Below are 22,161 nucleotides of genomic sequence, written 5' to 3' on the forward strand. Positions count from 1 at the left end.
TCCAATGTGAATTGTGAAGTCTTAATAATGAATTGTGAAGTGAAGTGTCTGATTCCTGTCTCAAGCAAAGCAAGTAAAAAATCTGTGCTGTATTCATAAATAAATTGTTAATATTGGGCATTAATCAATCAAACAAAGGGAAAAGTGCATTTAAAATTATAAGCATATTCCTTTCCAACCTGACATATCCTATCAATCACCACTGCAAGACAACTGGTGTGAGGTGCCAAACCAAACATTTGCCAATGCTTCCACCGTCTTGTCTTTTAAGGATAAGCACTTAAATGATCTAAAAAGCACACATATATACGATCAATATTTATTTCTATTTATTGTTTCAAATATATTAAATCATTAATATTAAAGGCATTGCAAACACTAAAGTCATGAGAGGAAACTTGCACAAGCATACTATAATGAATAATCACCATAGCTCTAAAATAATAATCAGATCAATCTGGTTAATAAAAAACTTACCATCAGACAATTCTAATTTAAAACAAAAATTATTTTACAGTAATCAGTTAAAAATAATAAATTATAAAAAAAGTTTTTTAAATTATATATCTTATACGTAAATATATTATTTTATTATATTTAATTTAACATTAATTGAACTTCAATTGAATGTTTGAATTTTTAAACTTTGAACTTTATAAATTCGATCATCGTTTGAGATTTTAAAACCTTGATAATCACCATTCTCTTGATGACTTTTTGATTTTTGAGGCTGCTGGCGTCATTAATACAAAAGCTTAGGCACAGAACATTTGAGTGTGGGTTAGTAAAAAGATACGGTAGACATTAGTAGAAAGAAGGTGTCACCGTTGCATGTGACTTTTGGCGTTGAAATCCAATAACATTACCCCATTTCACACTCCATGTGCCATGCTGAATCTCTCTGCTGTCTCTCTTATTTTTTCTTTCTTCTATTCTTTCTATCACATGACACTGTCATAACTCATAAGTCATGTTTCACAACTAGTTGTAGTAGTAGATACTATGCTACTATCAACTTTCTAGCATTTTCATTTTTCACCAGCACATACAAATCTGATTAACGTTGTTCAGTGTTTAGTTTGTTATGCTCTGACAGTTTTCTCTGCTTCTTCTTAGCATGGATTCCAAGGCTGTTCTGGATTATGCTTTGTTTCAACTCACACCAACCAGGACCAGGTAATGTTTTGAGGCACCCCAGAATTTCTATGATCTCAAGAATTAATCTTTTTTGGTTTCCAAGATTAGTGGATGGGTTTTGGAATTTTGGGTTTTATCCTTTTTCTTCTGCAGATGTGAGCTGGTAGTGTTTTGTGGTGGTGTTCGTGAGAAAATAGCTTCAGGGTTGTTTGAGCCTTTTGTTTCTCACCTCAAGTTTGTGAAAGATGAGATCTCTAAAGGTGGATACTCAATTAAGCTTCTCCCTCCAAACAATTCTGCATTCTGGTTCTCCAAGGCCACCTTTGAAAGGTGATTATTCCTTCCCTCCTTATCTGGTTTTCCCTCTTTTCACTTTTATTCTTTTGTGGATAATCACGGTGTTTGTAAATGATTCTTCATTTGTTCTTTGGTTTCAATAGAGTACTTATCCTATTTCCAATTAAGTTTGAAGAACCCCGGAATCAATGAATCAATGAATCAATTACCTTTGCATTGAAAGTGCTTAAGTGCTTTAGATATGATTGGGAGTGGTTTTTCAAATGCATATTGACTTAGGAATTTCTAAATGTTCTTAATTGTTAGTTAATTAAGCAGGGATTGATGAATGAAATCCAACTAGTTGAATGATGACTATCACATTAGTCATGGAATTAGTTTACTTGGTTTTATAGATTTGGAGAATAGGGATTCATTTTTTGTTGGATACTTCGATACAAACTATTTCGACAGTATAATTTTGAAAGTAGTCTATTCCGGAGATTAAGACATGTTGTGCATTTTTTGCTCTGTTCATGACCTATATATCCTTCATCCAATTCACATCAATCCAATTTCTTCATCCTATTAAGACATGCTGTGCAATTATTTTTAGATTTGTGCGATTCGTTAGCACACCTGCGATTTTGGAGAGGTTCGTCAGCCTTGAAAAAGAAATCCTGCAGATTGAAAGTTCATTTCAAGCAAATGCTTTGTCGATGTCCACTGCATCTTCCGACGAAGGTATGGCTAGGAGCTGCAATTTCAAGCATGTTTTGCAGATATTTCTTTGATAATTGATTAGTAATTGTTCTTAGAATATAATTGAATTCCAAGAAACCGCACTTATTAAGTAGTTGTCTTACTAAAATTCCTTTGTATAGGAACCACGCCACAAGCCAATGGAATTACAAGGAGGTTGAGTGATTCTGCAAAGGTATTTATCTCCCAACATCTATGTCAAAATTACTTAATAGTCTCTAAGAATTCTATTGATTTATGTTTGTTATTTGTTTCAGTTAAATGGAGTAATTGAAGATGTTGACAATAAAGAAGAGGAAAGCTCAAAGTAAGTTTCTACCTCTTCAATTGAAGTGTAATCTTCTTTGTTTTGCTAGTTTAAAATTTGTTCCTAAGTTCAATTTCCATATTGTTTAGGGTCTCCCTGCAACGATTATTGGAGTCTCGAATAGCACTACTCCGGAAAGAGCAAGCTATGGCCTATACACGTGGTCTAGTTGCCGGATTTGAGATCAACAGTATTGATGATCTCATGCATTTTGCAAATGCATTTGGAGCATTGCGTTTGAGGTATGAACTGGAATTGATTAGCATATAATGCATATTAAGAAGGTTCTGTGTATTATCATGCACTAAGAGAAAGCTGATTCTTACATGCTTATAGGGAAGCCTGCATTAACTTCAAGGATTTATGGAGCAAAAAGCATGCTGATGATCTTTGGATAAAAGAAGTTGCTGCAATGCAATCATGCTTACCTCCGGCGATCTTATTTTCCGAGACATCCGGAATTGTGCTAGCAAACGATACTATTGAGAATAATAGCACTAAGGATGCTGGTGAACTGGAAACACCAAATTCTGGTAAAAAAGAAGGTATCATTTTATTGTTTTTCAATTTTCTTTTACCATATTATATTGAAGTTTAAACTGAGTTTCTACAATCTGCAGATGTGAACTTGGCTTCAACTGATTCGAAACCACCACACATGGCGAATGTTCATATGCCGATGCCATGGCCTTACAATGTACCTCCTCCATATATGTACAATCTTCAGCAAATGCCGCCATACCAAGGATATCCTATGACTAATATGCAACCTGTTCCTCCTCACCTTTTAAGAAATATGCAATGGTCTTCTGACATGGCACTGAATCAGAAACCATCAGAAACCAAGAAGAAAAAATCAACAAATAAGAAGGGGCATGAAGAAGATGAAGATGAGAAGACCGAGTCGAGCGAGTCTGATTCAAGGAGTGAGTCTAATTCAGATGAAGAGCAGGAGTCGAATCATTCGGTGAAGGATGCTCTGAAAAGGAAAAAGAACAGAAGAAAGTCTTCAGGAACTGTTGTGATTCGTAACATCAACTACATTACTCCAAAAAGGAGAAATGGAAATGATGGTGAAAGCTCTGATGAATCATCTTTAGATGATGGTGATGACAGTGTCAGCGAAGAAGCCATCAAACAGAAAGTTGGTGCTGCTCTTGAGTCCTTGCAAAAGGTTCATAAAGTTGAAAAACATGCTAATGGAAAGAAAGCACATACTCGGCGCAGTTTAACTAAATCGAGTGATTCAACTGATCATGATCTCACTGAAAACTCAGGCAATGCATCTGAAGAAGGAAACAAAAACGACAACTGGGATGCTTTCCAGAACCTATTGAAGATAGATGAAGATATTGGAGAAAAGGTGCAGCCAACAATTGATGTCCACAATGAACATCTTATGGTGCGAAACTCCATAGAACCAATGCCATATTCTAGTTCATCTCCACACATGGACTTCAAAGAGGTTCCCAAGAATCCTAAAGTCCCGAGTGACTCCTTCATTGTGGCCAACAGAAATGGAGCAAATGAAGGTGGATCCAAGCTGGATGAATATGTAGACAGCCGTGGTTCGGTTACCAAGAGGAGGGACAGCATAGGAGAAGAGATACTGATGTCTAATAGGCTAAAAGAAACCAGAAATGAACTCGGCAATCCATTATCTACTTTTGTAGCCGATTCATCATTGGTAACAAAGAGCATAGCAGCAGATGATTGTTTTATTGTTGATAATTTGGATAAGAACAGGAGTCCTGTTCCCACAGTTGATGGTGATTGTGTTTTGTCATCAGTCAATGATAGCTCCCATGCTGAAAAAAGAAGTCAAGAAAGTTTCATTGATGATTCTTTTATGATACAAGGTCAGTTGGTTGATAATAGTCCTTCTGATTCACAATGGAGGACAGACATAGTTGTTGAAGATCTAGTTTCTGCGAATATGATGGAAGCCGACACGGCTGCTTCGAGTCAGAAGCGTGAGGAGGAGCCCAGTGACCTCTATGTAGTGTTACAACGGGATTCTGGATTGGATTCTGTTGAGGCTTCGAGGACAATGGACTACGAAATTGACTTCTCTTTCACGGAAACTTGTAGAAGGTCTTCTATTGATGTCAACAAGGATGTTCCTGTTACTCCTGAGAATGACAAAACCAAAAGCAAAGTTTCAGGAACCAGGAGTTTGGAGAAGGACAAGCCTAATTCCAAGAGTATTCGCGGATCGTCCGTGAAGAGCAGGCCTGAAATCACGCCTAGGAACAAAAGGACACCTCTCACGAGTAGACCAATAGTTCAAAAGAGCAAACGGGAACAGGTATACAAAACCTCTGATAAAGTCACTTGTCCCAAAAGCTTAAGCTGATAGGAAAAGTACACGAATGATTATATGTCTATTATGTTATATCTTGGTTTCTTTGCATATTATTGTTTTGGATAACAATTGAATTGTCCTAAATCTAATTCTCAATGGTGTATGTTAAATAGGAAGATGAAATTAGGAAGAGAATGGAAGAATTGGCGCTCGAGCGACAACGGAGAATCGCAGAAAGAACAGCATCGTCTGGTCTAGCGAGAGCAGCGCCGAGGAAAGACCAAGGTGAAGGGAAAGCAGCAAGAGTTAATAGCAAGACTCAATCCATAAACAGGACTATTTCTACCACCAAGGTCAGGGGAACTTAACCAAGATCAGCTTCATTGAATTCAATTTGGACAAGTACATTATTCTTTTCATTGGTTACAAATTGTATTTAAATAACAGTTGATTAAAGTGAGAATGCATAGTTATGGTTACTATAATAAACTGTAAGTTATTTGGGTGATTTGATTTCTTTTGATTGGTGGTTGTATGTCTATAAGGTTTTGTGGGATAAATAAAAGTTGAACAGTTCTGTGAAAATTATATTTATATCCGATTATTGGGTCCATTTTAATTCAGTAAAATGCTAGAGTAAAATACTTTTGGTATAGTTAAGTTGTGAGAATGATGTTACATCATTATTTATTTAACCTTGGACGATGAATAAGTGGGTGATCATGATTCATGATACTTTATTTCATTTGCACAAATCAATGGCCATCAAATCAATCTTGTTAAACAATGATTTTGCTCTCATCTTCTTAAACAATTGTAACTGCATATCAGAAGTAGCTAGCTTCTGCCTTAAACCTCACTTATGTTATGCCTACGATATTTTTTAACTCCATTCGTTAATTCCCCTGCCCAATAATTTCATTCGAATAATCCACATTACAATCATTGTTTGAACATCATTTTTTTCAAGAAAACAAAACAGCGAATGTTACTCAATGATTAAAGCAGCGTTGTTTCTTCAGCCTTTGTTTCCGGCCATTGAAAGACCAAGGTTTCTCACAGAAAAGGGAGCACCCTTTCAGTTCTCAAAATTGAAAACCTTCCCCAAACCTTACATTTTTCAAAAACCCCTTACGCAGCAATGTTACATACAGTAGATATTGGGATTTTAGGCTACCACTTAATCCGTAAATATTTTGCACCCATATTTACAGGAATTTGTGCACAAAAACACATACTTCATATTTATATTTATGAGAATTTATACACGAATCAATACAGCTTGTATTTATATTTACTAAAATGCCCTATTTCCACCAGTTACTTTTATTTCTCCACGCGGAGAGGACAAAATACCCGTAGATATCTATAAATAATTGAATATATTAAGTTTTAAATTTTTTAAAAAAATTAATATAATTATAATAATTTTATATAATTTAACTAGATATATCAAATTAAACATAATCTAAATACAAATTTAATATAATAATATACAAATCAAATTTTTTATATATAAATTAAAATAAAATAAATTAGAATTACATACATAACTTATATATATAAGGAAGTAAACTTAAAAGAAATTTGCAGGTCCTGTAATCTCCTAAAAATTTTTGCCATCCTTGCGGCCAAGTAGTCATAATATTTTTGTACTCCGTATTTTGTTATAATAATTTCTGAACAAATGCCCACAAGGCCACAACTATTATAACCATTTTTGCACTACGTATTTTGTATCCATATCAAAGGTCCAACAAACCAAAATTCCTCAACAGTCAACATGATATTTAATTTTCATTCATTCTGATGATAAAGGAGACTTCTACTTCCAGCTATCAACAATGACATCCCACAGTAAGAAATACATAAGCATATACACAAAGGGTAATTGATTTTGGATAAGTTGAAGGTTCTTCATGCACTCCCCTTTAAGGAGCACACTGGATATCTCTGCCAATCATTTATGACCATCACAATTTTTTAATCTACATCTATCTTTACAACTCTGAATAGTAAAGTGGCCTGGAACATGTGAAAAATATATAATTGAATTTGATCAACCTGCACAAATGTGTGGTGTTGGTGGGAGCAGCCAAAAAGAGTGTCAGGTAATATAATTGTAAATTCTGCATTACAACTATTTCAGTCAATATCTCTAGAGTTGAATACTTTTTTGTGTTAGGTTCTGTAAGTGTTCAATGTTTGTGTATAATGAAAAATAATAGAGGAATTGCTGAAATTCATATATCTAGAACTTGGACCAAATAGTTTTGCTGCCCAAAATATGACTTAAAAATGGAAATGACATGAGAGATATATGTTATATTTAAAGGTGAGTTCTATGGTGTAGAAAGAAAAAAATTTCTACACCTATAGATATGTGTTGGCTCATTGGAGAGTTTGACAAGTGTTTAAAGAAGGAGACAAAATTTATACTTTTTATAGGAATGATATAAAAAAATTCTCTTTTTTATATAGAATTTAAGTGAGTAATTATTTTCATTATGACTAATTATGTTGACATAATAATAGACCTCATCATAAATTGGATTTCTGTTTTATTATTGTTCGAAAAATAACGACTCAGTTTAAGCTATTAACCATTTAATCTAAATTTATTTTTTATTTACAAAATATATAGTAAATTATTTTATATGGCAATATTGTTTAAAAATAAAGGGTTGTATGATATCTAATAAAAAAAATATTTGTGTCATAAGTTTTATATTATTAAATTGTCTTAAAAGTATGTTTACCGTCACAAAATTTAAAAATTGTAAATAACAATATAATAAATAATATTTTTTATTGTTAACTTTTAATTTAATTAAACGTATTTAGTAAATTTAGATGCTAGCAAAAATTAGTGTAATTTATTTTATTTTAATAATAAAAAGATCATTAAGTATGTATTGCTCATATCCTCAAGAATATTTTATTTTAATAAATTATTAAATCTAAATACTTAATGATCATTAAGTATGTATTGCTTGATGCAAAAATTAGTGTAATTTATTTTATTTTAATAATAAAAAGATCATTTAGCAAAAATTAGTGTAATTTATTTTATTTTATTAATTACAAGCAATCTTACATCACAGTTATATAATTCAATTTTGTATTGCTTATCTCTAAGCAAATACTTTACTTTATTCTATGGATATTTCATTTTCTTTTTCTTAGTTACACAACACTTCTTTTATACCACTAAAGAAAATTCAATATATTGTATCCTAATTTATTATTTTGTTTAATAAATTCTGCATAAATACCCCACTTTCATTTGAAATAAGTAACATTGCCTTTTTAATCATGTGGCATATAATATTTTTCCTTATATAGCTTTCTTGTATTTTTCACTTAAGTACACAAAGATGAGTTACAATATTTCAAGGAAAGGATCAAAGTACTTTAACGAGTTACATCAAATACAAGTAGAAGCAGAACTGGATAGGGTATATATGAAGGATCTAGCTAACAATATCTGTGCAAATTCAAATAATTACTATGATCATGGCTATGCATGCATCTATCAAATCACTTTTACTGTATTTCCGCATGTATAGTTTGTTGTCACTTCAACGGCTATTGATGTGATGGATTTTGATAGTACAAATTACATAAATAAATAAAAAATTAATTAATTTTATCCAATTATAACTTTTTAAAATATTATATCTTAATTTTATATTTACTCTATATAAATTATTATAGGATATAAAAATTTTAAAATCTATACATAAAACACTTAAGAATATAAATATTTACTTAAAAAATGACTATTATCATAAACTGCTATAAGTCATCATAAATCGATAAATGGTATAAGGGTTTATATATTTTTTACTTTTTTTCTTTTCATTATCTTGTACTATTTCTCCGATTTAATATATATATGATATATTTTATTAAACTAATTATATTAAAAAATAAAAAATACTAGAGAGTTATCAGAATTTATTATTTTTAGTAATCAGTTAATTGTTAATATTTAAAAATATGAGATAATTAAAAGTATATTATTAGAGTACTAATAAACTAAAAGAATTAGACTAAAAAAATTGAGTTGATAATTAAGTGATGGCCAAAAATAATAATTTTGATGATTTTCTAGCATTTCTCTTAAAAATAGTTTTAATTAGTTAAATTTTTAGTATAATATATAAGAATTTAATTAATGTTTAAGAATCATTATTATTTTATTATTCTATTCAATGATAAAAGAGTATACAATAATATTTTATAATTATTTTTATAATTTAAATATTTCAATATAATTTTTTAATATTATAAAAATTTTATTGAATAATAGTTAATTTTACAAAGTAAAAAATATTTTGTATACATTTATATATTTTATTTAAAAATAGAAGATTACACTTGCTATTTTTTAAATTTTAAATTGATTTTAAATTTAGAGCAATATAATTTTAAATTTTAAAAGTGATAAGTGTTTTTTTGCTTTTAGATAAAAAACATATAAGTAAATACAAAATATTTTTTATTTTTAAAATTAATTATGATGTAATAAAATTTTTATAATATTAAAAGACTAGTTTTAATTACAAAAAATAAAATACTTAAATTATAAAATAATTACAAATATTATTATGCACTCTTTTATTATTTAATGAAACAATAAAATAATAATGATGGTTCCTACACACTAATTAAAACTATTTTTAGTATATTTATTTTAATAAAAATATCATAAAATAATAGATAGATATTAAATAAGAGAGATAATATAAGATAATAGAAAGAACAAAATAAAAGAAAACATATAAACAAACTACACCCTATAGCAATTTATGATGATAGCCAATTTTCAAATAAATTTTTACATCTTATAGCGTTTTATACATAAACTTTTATATCCTGTAGTAATCTATGTATAAATTTTGAAATCTCTATATCCTATGACAATTTATATAAAGTAAATATAGAATTAAAATATAATCATTTTAAAAAATTACAATTCAATAAAATTGATTCATCTTTTATTTATTTATTTATGCAATTTGCCCGATTTTGATATTTTGCAAGATGAGTTATGCTTATTTTATGCAACTTTGTAATTGTTCAACAACTAAATCTAATTGGGTGTAAAAAACAGAATTAAAAAAAAAATCAAAATGCAAAAGTTTGAAAAAGGTGAAATTATGGAATTCATATTTATATTATACTCAATTAAATTTATTTGGTAACTTTTGAATTGTAAGCTTTTTTTTCTTAAATACTGCAAAGAAATACATGGATATATGTTTATAGGAGAGTTAATATCAAACGATATTAGACTTCTGAATTTAGATAAATTTTATATTATTGAACATTTTTCTGTATAATTTTCGCAAAAAAATATCTTTATGGGATTCTAAATGTATACTTTAATTATCTCAATAATAAAACTTCATATTAATAAAAAATATGCTACAATGAAGTTTGCATATATAAATAAAACCTAGAGTGATTCCATATGATCGTAGATGATATATAAATTGAGAATGAGAACAATGAAGTTTGGATTCGCTGGGATGCATAGATCTTGATGGAATGATTACAGTGCACATGGAAGATCTGAATGAAATGAATTTCAGTTAAATGTATGTGTTTGATGATGTGAGTATTATATGAGTGATGAGGTTGATGAGGCTAAAAATGGAGCCATGGAGGAGGCTGGTGTGTGTCTTATTCTTCCAACTTAATTCTCTTGGAGCCCCCTTTCATCTCTTCGTACCAATCCACATGCATCCATCAGTAGGGGCCTAGAATTATGGCAATTCATCAACCATCAAAGTAACTTTGCCCTTCTTTTTTTTTGGAAAAAAAATTGTGTTTATGTATTTCTTCTGCGTATAATGATTCTTGGCACTGGTTCAGGTATCCCATACATGAAAGTTATAGGTTAGATATATATAACTATCTAAGTGCTATATATACATATATTTGTTTTAAGTATTTTAAGAACGAGATATAACTCAAATGACATAGTCTTTCTATACTCATGTAAGAGATTGCGGGTTTGAATCTTCTTATTTTTCGTAAAAAAAAAGTTATTTCATAATATAATATTAAAATTTATATTTAAATTAAAATACTTTAAAATTTGAATTTTGTTATTGTTATCTAATTCTTCTAAATAAAGATAGAATATTAACTATATATATATATAATAAAAAAATACTATTTATACATTAAATATTTTTAAAAATTTTATATAAAAAATATATTAGATATATAACTATTAATATATTTTTACTTAATAATTTAAATTTTTAGAAGATATAATTTTGTTACCTTATGTGTATGTTTGTGAGGAACCTTTCCTCCCTAGAGACTAGTAGAGTACAAAAGATATTGAGAGTTGTCATTAAGCCGTATATGTTAAATCCACATTGTATTTATCGATTTTTTTTCTTTTTTGAAAGTTGGCATAAATGATAAAGATTTAAAACAATTTTACAAGAATATAAGTTTGAATTCATTGTCATTGTGAGAGGCTTTTTTTAATAGGCAATTTATAAGTATTTGGTTAAGTGTTCATTGAACCTTGACATATGACTTATTAGTTTTAATGGATTGGATGATTTTGAATTTACTTAAATTTTGTTCAAATGAAAAAAAATCGTTTTTTACCCTTTATTATTATTATTATTATTATTATTATTATTATTATTATTATTATTATTATTTATCATTGGCTAGTATCCCCGGATCATAAGCTAATTTTTTTTATCCCTTCTTAGGCTAAAATTTAAAAATTTTGACATTGTAAACAAAAAAAATTATTATGTGCACATAAAAATTACTATATATTAATATGTATTTATACATATTAATTTATATATTTTTTAATTAAATAATCAATCATAAGAATAATAAAATTTGATATAGTAAAATAATCAAACTTAATTATTTAGAGTAGTATAATGTAAAGATTTTATGAAATGTCAAATATGTATTTATGTGTAATAATTGATTGGTGATTAATTTTTTATACACCTAGCATAACTAAAAATACATATTTTTAAAATTAACTAGTGTTCATACCATGGCATAATGATAAGGCCCAAATTCAAATAATACATAAAGGTCCAACTCATAAGATTGACATTCCTCCACAATCGACCTCTTCGTAAGAGGTCGGATTCGACATAGGTTCCGCCACGAGAAAGTTGGAAAAGAAGATTAGCATGCAGATAACACTCATTTAAATAAATAATTGCCCCTAAAATCTCGTAACCTACTTTTAGGAGTCAAACCTCAACTTCCCTAAGATAAAGGGACGGTTATCCTTCTTGAAAGGTGGAATCACTCCAATGGTAGTTATGGATTCACCGCTATAAGTATACTGACATCCGTCAAGTATTTCTAAGTTTTCATACTCTCTAAAATTTGCTTAGACCATTACTTACTTAAACATCAAAATATTTTTACAGATATCACTCCTATTTACTCATACATACAAGTCAAACAGAAACCCCAAACAAAAACTAAGACAAGCCTTTGAATAAGACTTTATGTTTATACAACTAGTCCAACCATTTAACCAGTCACCATCTTTTTTTCATTTTTAATTTTAATAAGACTTTATGTTTATACAGTCAAAATTTAATTACTTATGTTATCATTCATGCAAAATCTATTTTTTTTTTATCTCTGTCACACACGCTCTCTCGCGTATATATATACATGTATATTATTGCCATTGAATGATGACAACCAAATTATAGAAAGAAACATATAAAACTTTTCAGGTGGTGGTTGGTGTGCTTTCATATATATAATTATTTAAATTTATCTTTTTATAAGCTTAAATTTTTTAGAATAAATAATTTTATAATATAATAACTAACATAATTTTTATAATTAAAATATTTAGAATTTAAATCTCAGTATTTGTTAACTGTCTATAAACTAAATATTTTTATCAACTTAAAATTTTAAAACAAATGATCTAAATGATAAATGGGTAAATTAAATGAGACATTGAAATATATATAATCTGAAAACCTGGGCCCGTATTTGATATGAGAGTGGTTATTGTTATAAGGGCCCAAGCTATTAGCAACTGGTTTCCAAAGTTGTAACAACCATGATATGACAATTAACCAACATACCTCCAAATTCAGATACTGAACCCTAATCCTCCAAGGGAAAATCGATATACTTGCACATGCATGCTGTCAGATGCACCAAAAATATAATAAAAATATGTGCACTCACTTTTATTCTAACATTGCTAATAAAGTTAAATTTAAGTTACACACTAAATTAGCTTTTAAAGAATTTTAGATTCAACATTTTAGTTTTTGACGAGTTTTATTAATTTTAAATTTTTTAATATAGATTGATCCCTTATTAAAGGTGATTATTTTATTTTATACGGATATTTTTTCAAAATTTAATAATAAAATTGATTAAGACTTAATTATCTAATATATATATATATATATATATATATATATATATGAAAATTTTTGTGAGTAATTTAATTTTTTAAATTTTTAAATAATAAAAATTTATTATAAACGAGTGTGTCTAATTTATATTAGCGATAAATCTAAAAAAATTTAATAGTGAAGCAAAAATAATATAAGAAAATAATAAAAAATTAACATAAATATATTTAGATATCTAAACTTTAAAGTATATTAATCAATTTTCTAATAATTTAATTAACATGCTAAAAAGATATATTTATTTAAAATTATTTTTTCTCATTTTAATCTTTGACGATGGTACCGGTGCATAATATGTTTATTATTAATATTAGTGGCTTGTTAGGCTCTAATAATATTTTATTGTTTATTTTTCATATAATATTAAAAAATTATATATCAATAGTTAAAGAACCTAATAATATCATATATAACTCAAATGGAATAACTTCGATTTTTCACAGTAATGGTGTGAGGCAAACAAAATTGTGAGAAAGACAAACATTGAAATTAAACCACCATAAATTTTTTTATACATAGGTATAGATAATATCTATCTTTCAATTAAGTAATTATTCAACAATTTACAAAGTTGATACTCTATAATATTTATGGTTAAATTTTTTTACTGAAACAATTATTTTATGTAAGATTTAAATAAAATAATAAAAATTAAATAAATAATATATTATTTCAGTAAACTTTTTAAATAAATTATTAAATACTAAAAGTCTCATTTATATTTAAAAAATTAGAGGCTTGATTTTATTGGATAATTAACTAATTGAATTATTATTATTATTATTATTATTATTATTATTATGTTTGTTTTTTTATTTGTGCAAACTTGTTTTTTTTTTTATTTCAATCGATATATAATGTAATATTTTTTATCATTGTATTGAAAATTAATAATATAAATTTTTATCACATACAAATAAAAACTTTTAAATGTAAGGACAAACACATTATTACATGGAGACATTATGTACATGCATATTTTTTTTCCCCTGATCTAATATTCGTTAGACAATAGACATCAATTTGGAGACCTTAAATTTAATACACTCTTTTGCAACCTAAATAATAGTTTACGCTATATCGATCATTTCTTCTAATATATCACTCGACCTTTAATATAACAGTAGTGTTACGTTACCAACTTTTTATCTGTTAAAATCTGTCAACTTGAGTTTGGCTGGATATAAAGTTCATCTACTAAATAAAGCCACATCTAAGTTAATCATGGTTTAATCCTAATTTATCACGTGTTGGCAGGGGCGGAGCTAGGTACAAGCAAAGGGGGGCAATGGCCCCCCCTAATTTTAATTTTTTACATGTAAATTATATATAAATTTTAGTTTAGCCCTCCCTTAAAATTTTATTTTAGTCTTATTTTATTGTGTAAATATTTTTTGCCCCCCTCCAATATTTTTTCTAGCTCCGCCCCTGCGTGTTGGTAATAATTGGCAGACTCTCTCTTGATAACGTATACTTTTCCTTAATATAATGATAATAAGGTTTTCCTTCGAATTTTAAAAAGCTTTGTAAATTTACTAAAACTCATCATAGCATTAATACAAATATATATCAAGCATAAATTAAACTTGTATTCGAAATGATGTTCACTATAATTACATTAAAATTTTTATTGTAAGTCAAATATTACATGTATAACTATTTATGTTAAAAGAAAAATTTATATAAAATTTAAGCAAATTTAAAAAGAAATTTTTCTTGAAAGAAAATATAGAGATATGTCAATTTATATTGTCTTTTTTTACTAGTTGAAGTTTTTAGGAGAACTAGTATTATAACGTGATATTAAAACTCTATATATATTCGAAAAGTTTAAAATTTGATTATTGGTGAAGTAAAAATAAATAAATAAATAAATAATATGAGATAAATAAAAAGATAAAAGACGGCATACGTAAAATTTAAATAAATATAAAAGGAGACTCTTGGTTAAGAAAAAATATAGAAATATAATTATTTATGTTATCTCTTTTTATTTGTTTAAATTTTTGAAAAAACTGATATTATGATATATGTATTTTTTTATTAGTTTAAATTTTTTAAATTGGTAATTTTATGACATATGATATTAAAATTTACATAACTTATTAAATTAAAGATTTGGTATTCGATCTTTATGAATTTCAAAAAATATTATAAATATAAGGTAAATAAAATAAAAAATTATTATAAAAATTTATACAAACTTTTTTTTTTACATAAAATTATATTAAAAATATAATCATTCATATTTTTTTTAAGTTTAAGATTTTGGAGAAACCAATAAACTTTCTTAATACAAATATATTTCTTATCATAAAATCATAGTGAAAAAAAAGGACTTCTGGATGCTCTTAAGAATCTAAAACTTCCTCATCATATGATAACATGTGATCAAAACGAATGGAGGAATTAATCAAATTATTATACTGTAGTCTGACCAAATGTATATATAAAACGAGTAACCCATGTACATGCTATTGATACCAAAACTATTACACATTTATATATAATCCTATATATATATGGACACACTGCTAGTAAATATGGATGGATAAAAACAGAGGAAAGTAAGTTGACTCGATATTTAAAAATATAAACATATTATTACAAAAAAAATTAAAGTATCGTTTTTGTCTAAGGGTAATTCTCAAAGTTGTCCCTAACGTTTTAATCGTTCTATTTAAGTTTCTAACATTTCAAAATTGATTCAATGTTGTCCTGCCATTAGGGATCTGTTAACAGAATTGACGGTGGACAAATTTGAGACGATTTTAAAACATTAGAGACTTAAATAGGATAAAAACGTTGAGGATAAAAATGATACATAAAAATAAATTTTAATTTAATTTTATCTTTCAATTAATATTAATTTTTTACTATACATAGCATTCAATTATTTTTTACTCGCATCTAAGTAAATTACACTTAATCGCATTACTTTCATTTTAAATAAATTTATTTTTATAATTTTAAAAAATTTTGATACATTAGAGACAAAAGATATAATTTATATTTTATTGTATATATATATTTTTTTATTTTTCGCAAGTTTATATACTAGTCATTATAAAAATATTTTATGATAACTAAAAATCTTTAAGAGTAAAATTATAAAAAAATTAATTTATTAAGAATGAAAATAATGTGATTAAGTGTAATTTACTTAGATGAGATTAAAAAATAATTGAATACTATGTACAGTAATAAATTGATATTATTGAAGGATACAATTAAAATTTATTTTCATATATCGTTTTTGTCCTATTTAAGTCCCTAACGTTTTAAAATCGTCTCAATTTTGTCCCGCCATCAATTCTGTTAATGGATCCCTAACGGCAGGATAACATTGAGTCAATTTTAGAACGTTAGAGATTTAAATAGGACGATCGAAATTAAATGTTAGGGACAACTTTGAGACTTACCCCAAACGTTGGAGACAAAAACAATACTTTACTCTACAAAAAAAATTATTTTTATATTAGTAGCAGTATATTTTTTCAATAACAATAAAAATAATCGCTAACATATTTATTGATAATATCATATGATATTTTGTCATTAAAAATTTTAAAAGATAATTATAACAATCATCAGTAAAACTATTTTAATAGTCATAAAAACTTTATAATTTGTCATTATATATATTTAAGGGATTGAGAGAGATTTAATACACAAATTTTCTTTTCTAAAATACTCTTTATCATATATAATTTATAAATAAATAACATTTTATTGACTCAAAGAGTTGAATCCATGTGGCATTTTAATTTTAATATAACATATTTACTATCTTAGCTAAAATCAAACTTATTATTTTTATCCACGTACGTATAATGTATAAAAACATGGATTAATAAGCATGCTAGTGACTATATATAATAATAATGACAAATATATAATTATCTAAAAAAATTAACTAAAAAATAGTAGTTATAATAATTTTTCTTGTAATGTATGTAAATAAAAGTATAATTTTATTTTATTCTTTTATATTAAATATTAGTAAGTGTCACATGAAAAAAGTCACTAATTAAAATATGTAGTCATATAAAACTATGAACTCTTCCGCTATAATCATTTAACTTTTGAAATGTGATTCTCCTAAAATTAAAATAGAGATATATACCTTTATATATATAGTTGAATTGAGAGAAGGAATGTGCAGTATAAACCAATTGAAAGAGTTTCCCAATACAATCTTTTGCTTCTTTTTGTAGTAAAAATGAAGCAGTCAATAATATGTTTTTGGCGCTCAAATACACACTGAAACCGTGGAAAGCTCATCGTACATGGCCCATGACAATGATCATTCATGGCAGCCATTCCAAAGCAAAATCTCCTCCCATCATTATAACTCTTCCTAAATCTTCCTACTATTCTTATTCTTATTCTTATTCTTATTCTTACTCTTACAACTATAATAATATATAACATACTCAAACAAGTACTTACAAAGCGTTACTCTTACTCGCTTACTTAATATTTCATAATAATTTTACAATTTTATTAGCAAATATAATAATAAACATGTAAATAAAAACATCAATATCCTCATTTCTTGGGTTATTTATCAAATAAATGACAAAACTCTTGAATAAGAATATGAATAGACAAAACTAATTAAAGAAAGATTTATTAGAGATATAATTATTTATGTTGTCTTTTTTTATCAGTTTAAAATTTTTATATGAGTGATTTTATGATATGATATTAGAATTCTATGTCCAAAAGATTTAGAGTTCAATCCTTCATAAATTTTAAAAGTAAAAAAATAACATAAGATAAATAAAAAAGAAAACCTATATAAAAACTAACCAATAATCTAAAAGAGACTATTATTTAAAAGATTATTAGAAATATAATTATTTATATTATCTCTTTGTATTGACTTAAACTTTTAGGATGATTAGTTTCATAACAAGATTGAGAACATAAATAAAAATTTATTTTATAACTATTGAATATATTATTTTGACTCTAGTATGTACTAAATTTCCTACAATTCGGTGTTTATCAGATCAGATAATTTATATATTCATGCCTAAAGTTTATATGACAGAAGCATGTATAATAAAGTTTTGGAAAATTTTTAGGTATTTTAAAAATATAAATATTTTAATAATTTTAGTAGTTGATCTTAATTTTATATATATATATATATATATATATATATATATATATATATATATATAATATTCAGATCAATGAATAAAACTATTGAAATACTGATATTTTTGCATACATGAAATTCTTCCTAAAATTTTTTCTATTATTCACTATTAGTTTAATTGGTTCGTATTATATATTCATAAAGTAGCTAGTTAAAAGTTATATATGCATAAAATAAACGAACATTTTCCTAATATGTGTCTTAACAAATTAAACAATCAATAAAAAATTTTAAAATTCTATAGTAAATTAATTTTTTTGTAAGTTCTTAATTAATATTATTAGGAAACTAGTTAGATAAAAAAATATTTAAAAAAATTTATTTCAGGGTAAATCAATACATTATTAGCCAAATCCGAAAATCTTTTTCTTTTTAGAACTGTAAATTCCAAAAATTAAATTAATATTGGTAGTTTAACCAGAAACTATAAAATGATGAGATCTTAGACATGATATCTTTGTAAATGGGCAAATGGATTAGTGGCAAAATGATGATATATCTCTCTTTTAAAAGTCAAACCAGCAAGATCAAACCTAAATTTTGTATGTTAACTGATTTGGCAGCATAATCAATGCTATTATCAATTAAGTTATTCTTGAGCAGGTAAAATAAAACCTGGCTTCTATTTACTTTAATGTTCTGTGCAAGGTTAACGTTGGTATACCAAAGTTATGTCGTATACCAAATAATTTCAATGTAAGATTTGTCGTAACGACGAGAGGGAAAAAATGTAGAGAAATAATATGGAAAAAATAAAAAATAAAATTGATTTGGCATATTATGAGTAAAGTTTTTATTATTATTATTATTATTATTATTATTATTATTATTATTATTAAACTAACATGTTTTTTAGAACACATATTAAGATTAGTATTAATAAAGTTTTTAAATATTTATTTTAATAAATATATTAACAATTTATTTTTTTATAAAAACTTTTTGGTAACTTTTGACGTGTACCACATGTTATTGTGTATTTATTCGTTAAATCTTTTATTACTGTTGTTGTTGTATCGGGAAAAAATGAAAATACGACCCAAGTCATTGTTAAATGTTAATTAAGTTGGACCGAAAAACACAAAAACATTACATATACGAGAGAAGAAATTGACAACAATGGAAACATTATGTCTTATGCAGATGTTAGAACCTCTTTTTTTTGGGACATTTTAATAGGTGAATATAGAGTATTTTGCAATTATTTTTGTCATTAAGAATAAAATTGTGAGACTTAGACAATGAGCTTCAATAGGGGTTTAGGGTTTAAACACATCAATTTGATAGGTCAAACAAAATATGTTATAAAAATATAGAGATTTCTTTTGTGTGAGTCTATTTTGATGGGCGAGAGCGAAAATTTTGCCATTATTCCAACCATCAAAAACAAAATCGTGAGACATGGAGTGTCAAAATGAATAATATCTACAAGTGGGTGGACTGCACTTTTATGAATGGTATTAGAATAGAGAGTAAAATGTGAAGTTTTACATCAATTCAAGAAGAAAATAAAACATACCAATAAGTAATAACTCAAATGACATAGTCTCTTCATACTAAATTAAGAGGTTGCGAGTTCGAATCTTATATATTTGGTAAAAAAAAAAGAAAATAAAACATGTCTTATAAATATGTAAATACTTTTTCTTTTTCTTTGTAAAACATGTTTTATAAGGGAGTCATAGATAAAGACTTTTAAAATATTTTTTTTAAGATAATTTTTAGTAATTAAAATTTAATATATATAATTGATTAAACTGTATTATTTTTGTCAAAATTAGATATATATATATATATATATATATATATATATATATATATATATGCGTGTGTGTGAGTATTTTAATTATTTTCTATAATAAAAATATTGTAGTTATTCTTTATAAAAAAAATATTAATTTAGACTGATTTAAAATTTGGTTCGTAAATTTTTTTGTCAAATCGATTTGTCCAATCTAATTATGATATAAATAATACGGTTTAATCGATTTCATATGTTAAATTTTAATGATTAGAAAATATCTTTAAAAAAATATATTTTAAATGTCTTTATTTGAGTATCTTCCGTTTTATAAAGATGTAAAAATATCTTCTTTGATGTAAGATATTTTTTCGTTGTTCTTATATATGTACTATAGAAAATTGAATGGATTTAACAAAGCCTTAAATGTTAATGCATAGATTGAGGGTTTTTAAAACCTAGAAATATCATTCGGATCATATTCTCAAAAAAAAATGAGATTTCTAATTAAAAAGATAATGGATGAATAGATAGTTGAACTCAAGTTTGTAATAAAAGTAAATATTTGCATATGTCCTCAAGTGACTTTCATATGATCTCTTAAGAAAGACAATAATGGACAAATCAAATCCTATGCCTATTCCGATACCATGTTATTTTCACTCAAATTAACCTCATAGGCCATTCATCTTTTCGAAAACCTTTTATATTGTTCTATTATTGGTAGACTTCCGCATGCCACTCTTACACATCATAAACTTGCCAATTCATGCATAAACTACTACACCACTACTTGAAGACTGTCAAAAAATTCTATGCTACTTCTTAGGAAGGGCTAATCCATGAGTGGTATATATATATATTGGTAGCAAGCAATTCTATCTTTTAAAGTAGTAGAAAATAATAAATTGTGAACAGATGGTCTACAAAAGTTGAATATAAACTTTTTTTTTTAAATTAAGAGTGAGACTCAAATTCGTAACCTTTTAAACGAGTATGAAAAAATTATATTATTAAAATTATATTTTATTGACTAAATATAAATATCTGACAGAAATTAAATTAGAGATTATAATCTTATATAAATTCAAAAGTTTTTTTTTTGATGAAATCAGAATTGCCTCATCACCTTTACCACCTACCATATTTTATACGGTTCCGTTACGTTACCAACAATATATCTGTTAACTTCTGCCAACTCTTATTTTTATAATTGTGTTTCATGGAAGTGTATTTGTGGATGTGTCTAATAAAAATGTCTTTTTTATAACTGTGTTTAATAGAAGTGTCTTTATAGATATATTTTTTGGATGTGTCTCTTTATATATGTATTTAAAATATATTAATTACTAGACACATCTACGAACACACTTCCATGAAACACAAATATAAATAAGTTGGCAGATAATATGTTAATACCCTATACTTTTCCTATTTTATAATAATTAGGGAGCTATCTTGTTATACATAGCTTTAGCACACATTTTGAAATTGATTTCATTTTAGTTGTCCATGATATGTCTCCAAGGGTCAATTACATATGGTTGACATTCTTTCATGTTCCTAAGTTGTTGACATCTTAGTATGTATATAAGCAGGTATTGTTTAAAATTTGATACACACATAAATGATAATTCTCACCGTCAATTACATAAACAAGAAATACAAAGTTTTTTTTTTTCTTCTATAGTTTGCTTGTGTCCCAAGCTTATTACTTTGGTCAACAGCATTCTATTATGCTATTTTTCATGTTCTTGAACCACTTTTATAGATCTAATTTACCAACCTCTAAAATTATTTTCTATAGATGAGTGATGCTCCACATTTAATTATAAAACTAACTAAAACATGCATTTAGATGTTTACAAAATACATATTTTCTCCCAATACAACAAATTAAAGGAAATTCATCAAATATATATTTTTTTTGTGAAAAACGTTTTGAATGTTTATTATCTAGCCATATCGTTAATTGAAACCTTATATTTAAATGAAATA

The 22,161-nt window shown here is 26.4% G+C and overlaps 1 protein-coding gene across 2 annotated transcripts; it reads left to right on the top strand.

The window, feature by feature from the left end:
* Positions 1–331: 331 nt before the first annotated feature.
* LOC112802381 (COP1-interacting protein 7) lies at positions 332–5,372 on the top strand. Of its 2 annotated transcripts, none has more exons than XM_025845566.3 (9): positions 332–1,176; positions 1,291–1,467; positions 2,030–2,157; positions 2,298–2,350; positions 2,433–2,482; positions 2,572–2,724; positions 2,819–3,027; positions 3,103–4,790; positions 4,961–5,372. In XM_025845566.3, the coding sequence occupies exons 1-9, from the start codon at positions 1,118–1,120 to the stop codon at positions 5,153–5,155; spliced, it is 2,712 nt and encodes a 903-aa protein (XP_025701351.1). In that variant the 5' UTR covers positions 332–1,117; the 3' UTR covers positions 5,156–5,372. The 2 variants fall into 2 exon arrangements, with proteins under 2 accessions (XP_025701351.1, XP_025701352.1); XM_025845567.3 differs by having other exon boundaries at positions 689–1,176; positions 2,819–3,015.
* The last annotated feature ends 16,789 nt before the right edge of the window (positions 5,373–22,161 follow it).

This window comes from Arachis hypogaea, chromosome 5, assembly GCF_003086295.3.
Source record: "Arachis hypogaea cultivar Tifrunner chromosome 5, arahy.Tifrunner.gnm2.J5K5, whole genome shotgun sequence".
Lineage (NCBI taxonomy): Eukaryota > Viridiplantae > Streptophyta > Magnoliopsida > Fabales > Fabaceae > Arachis > Arachis hypogaea.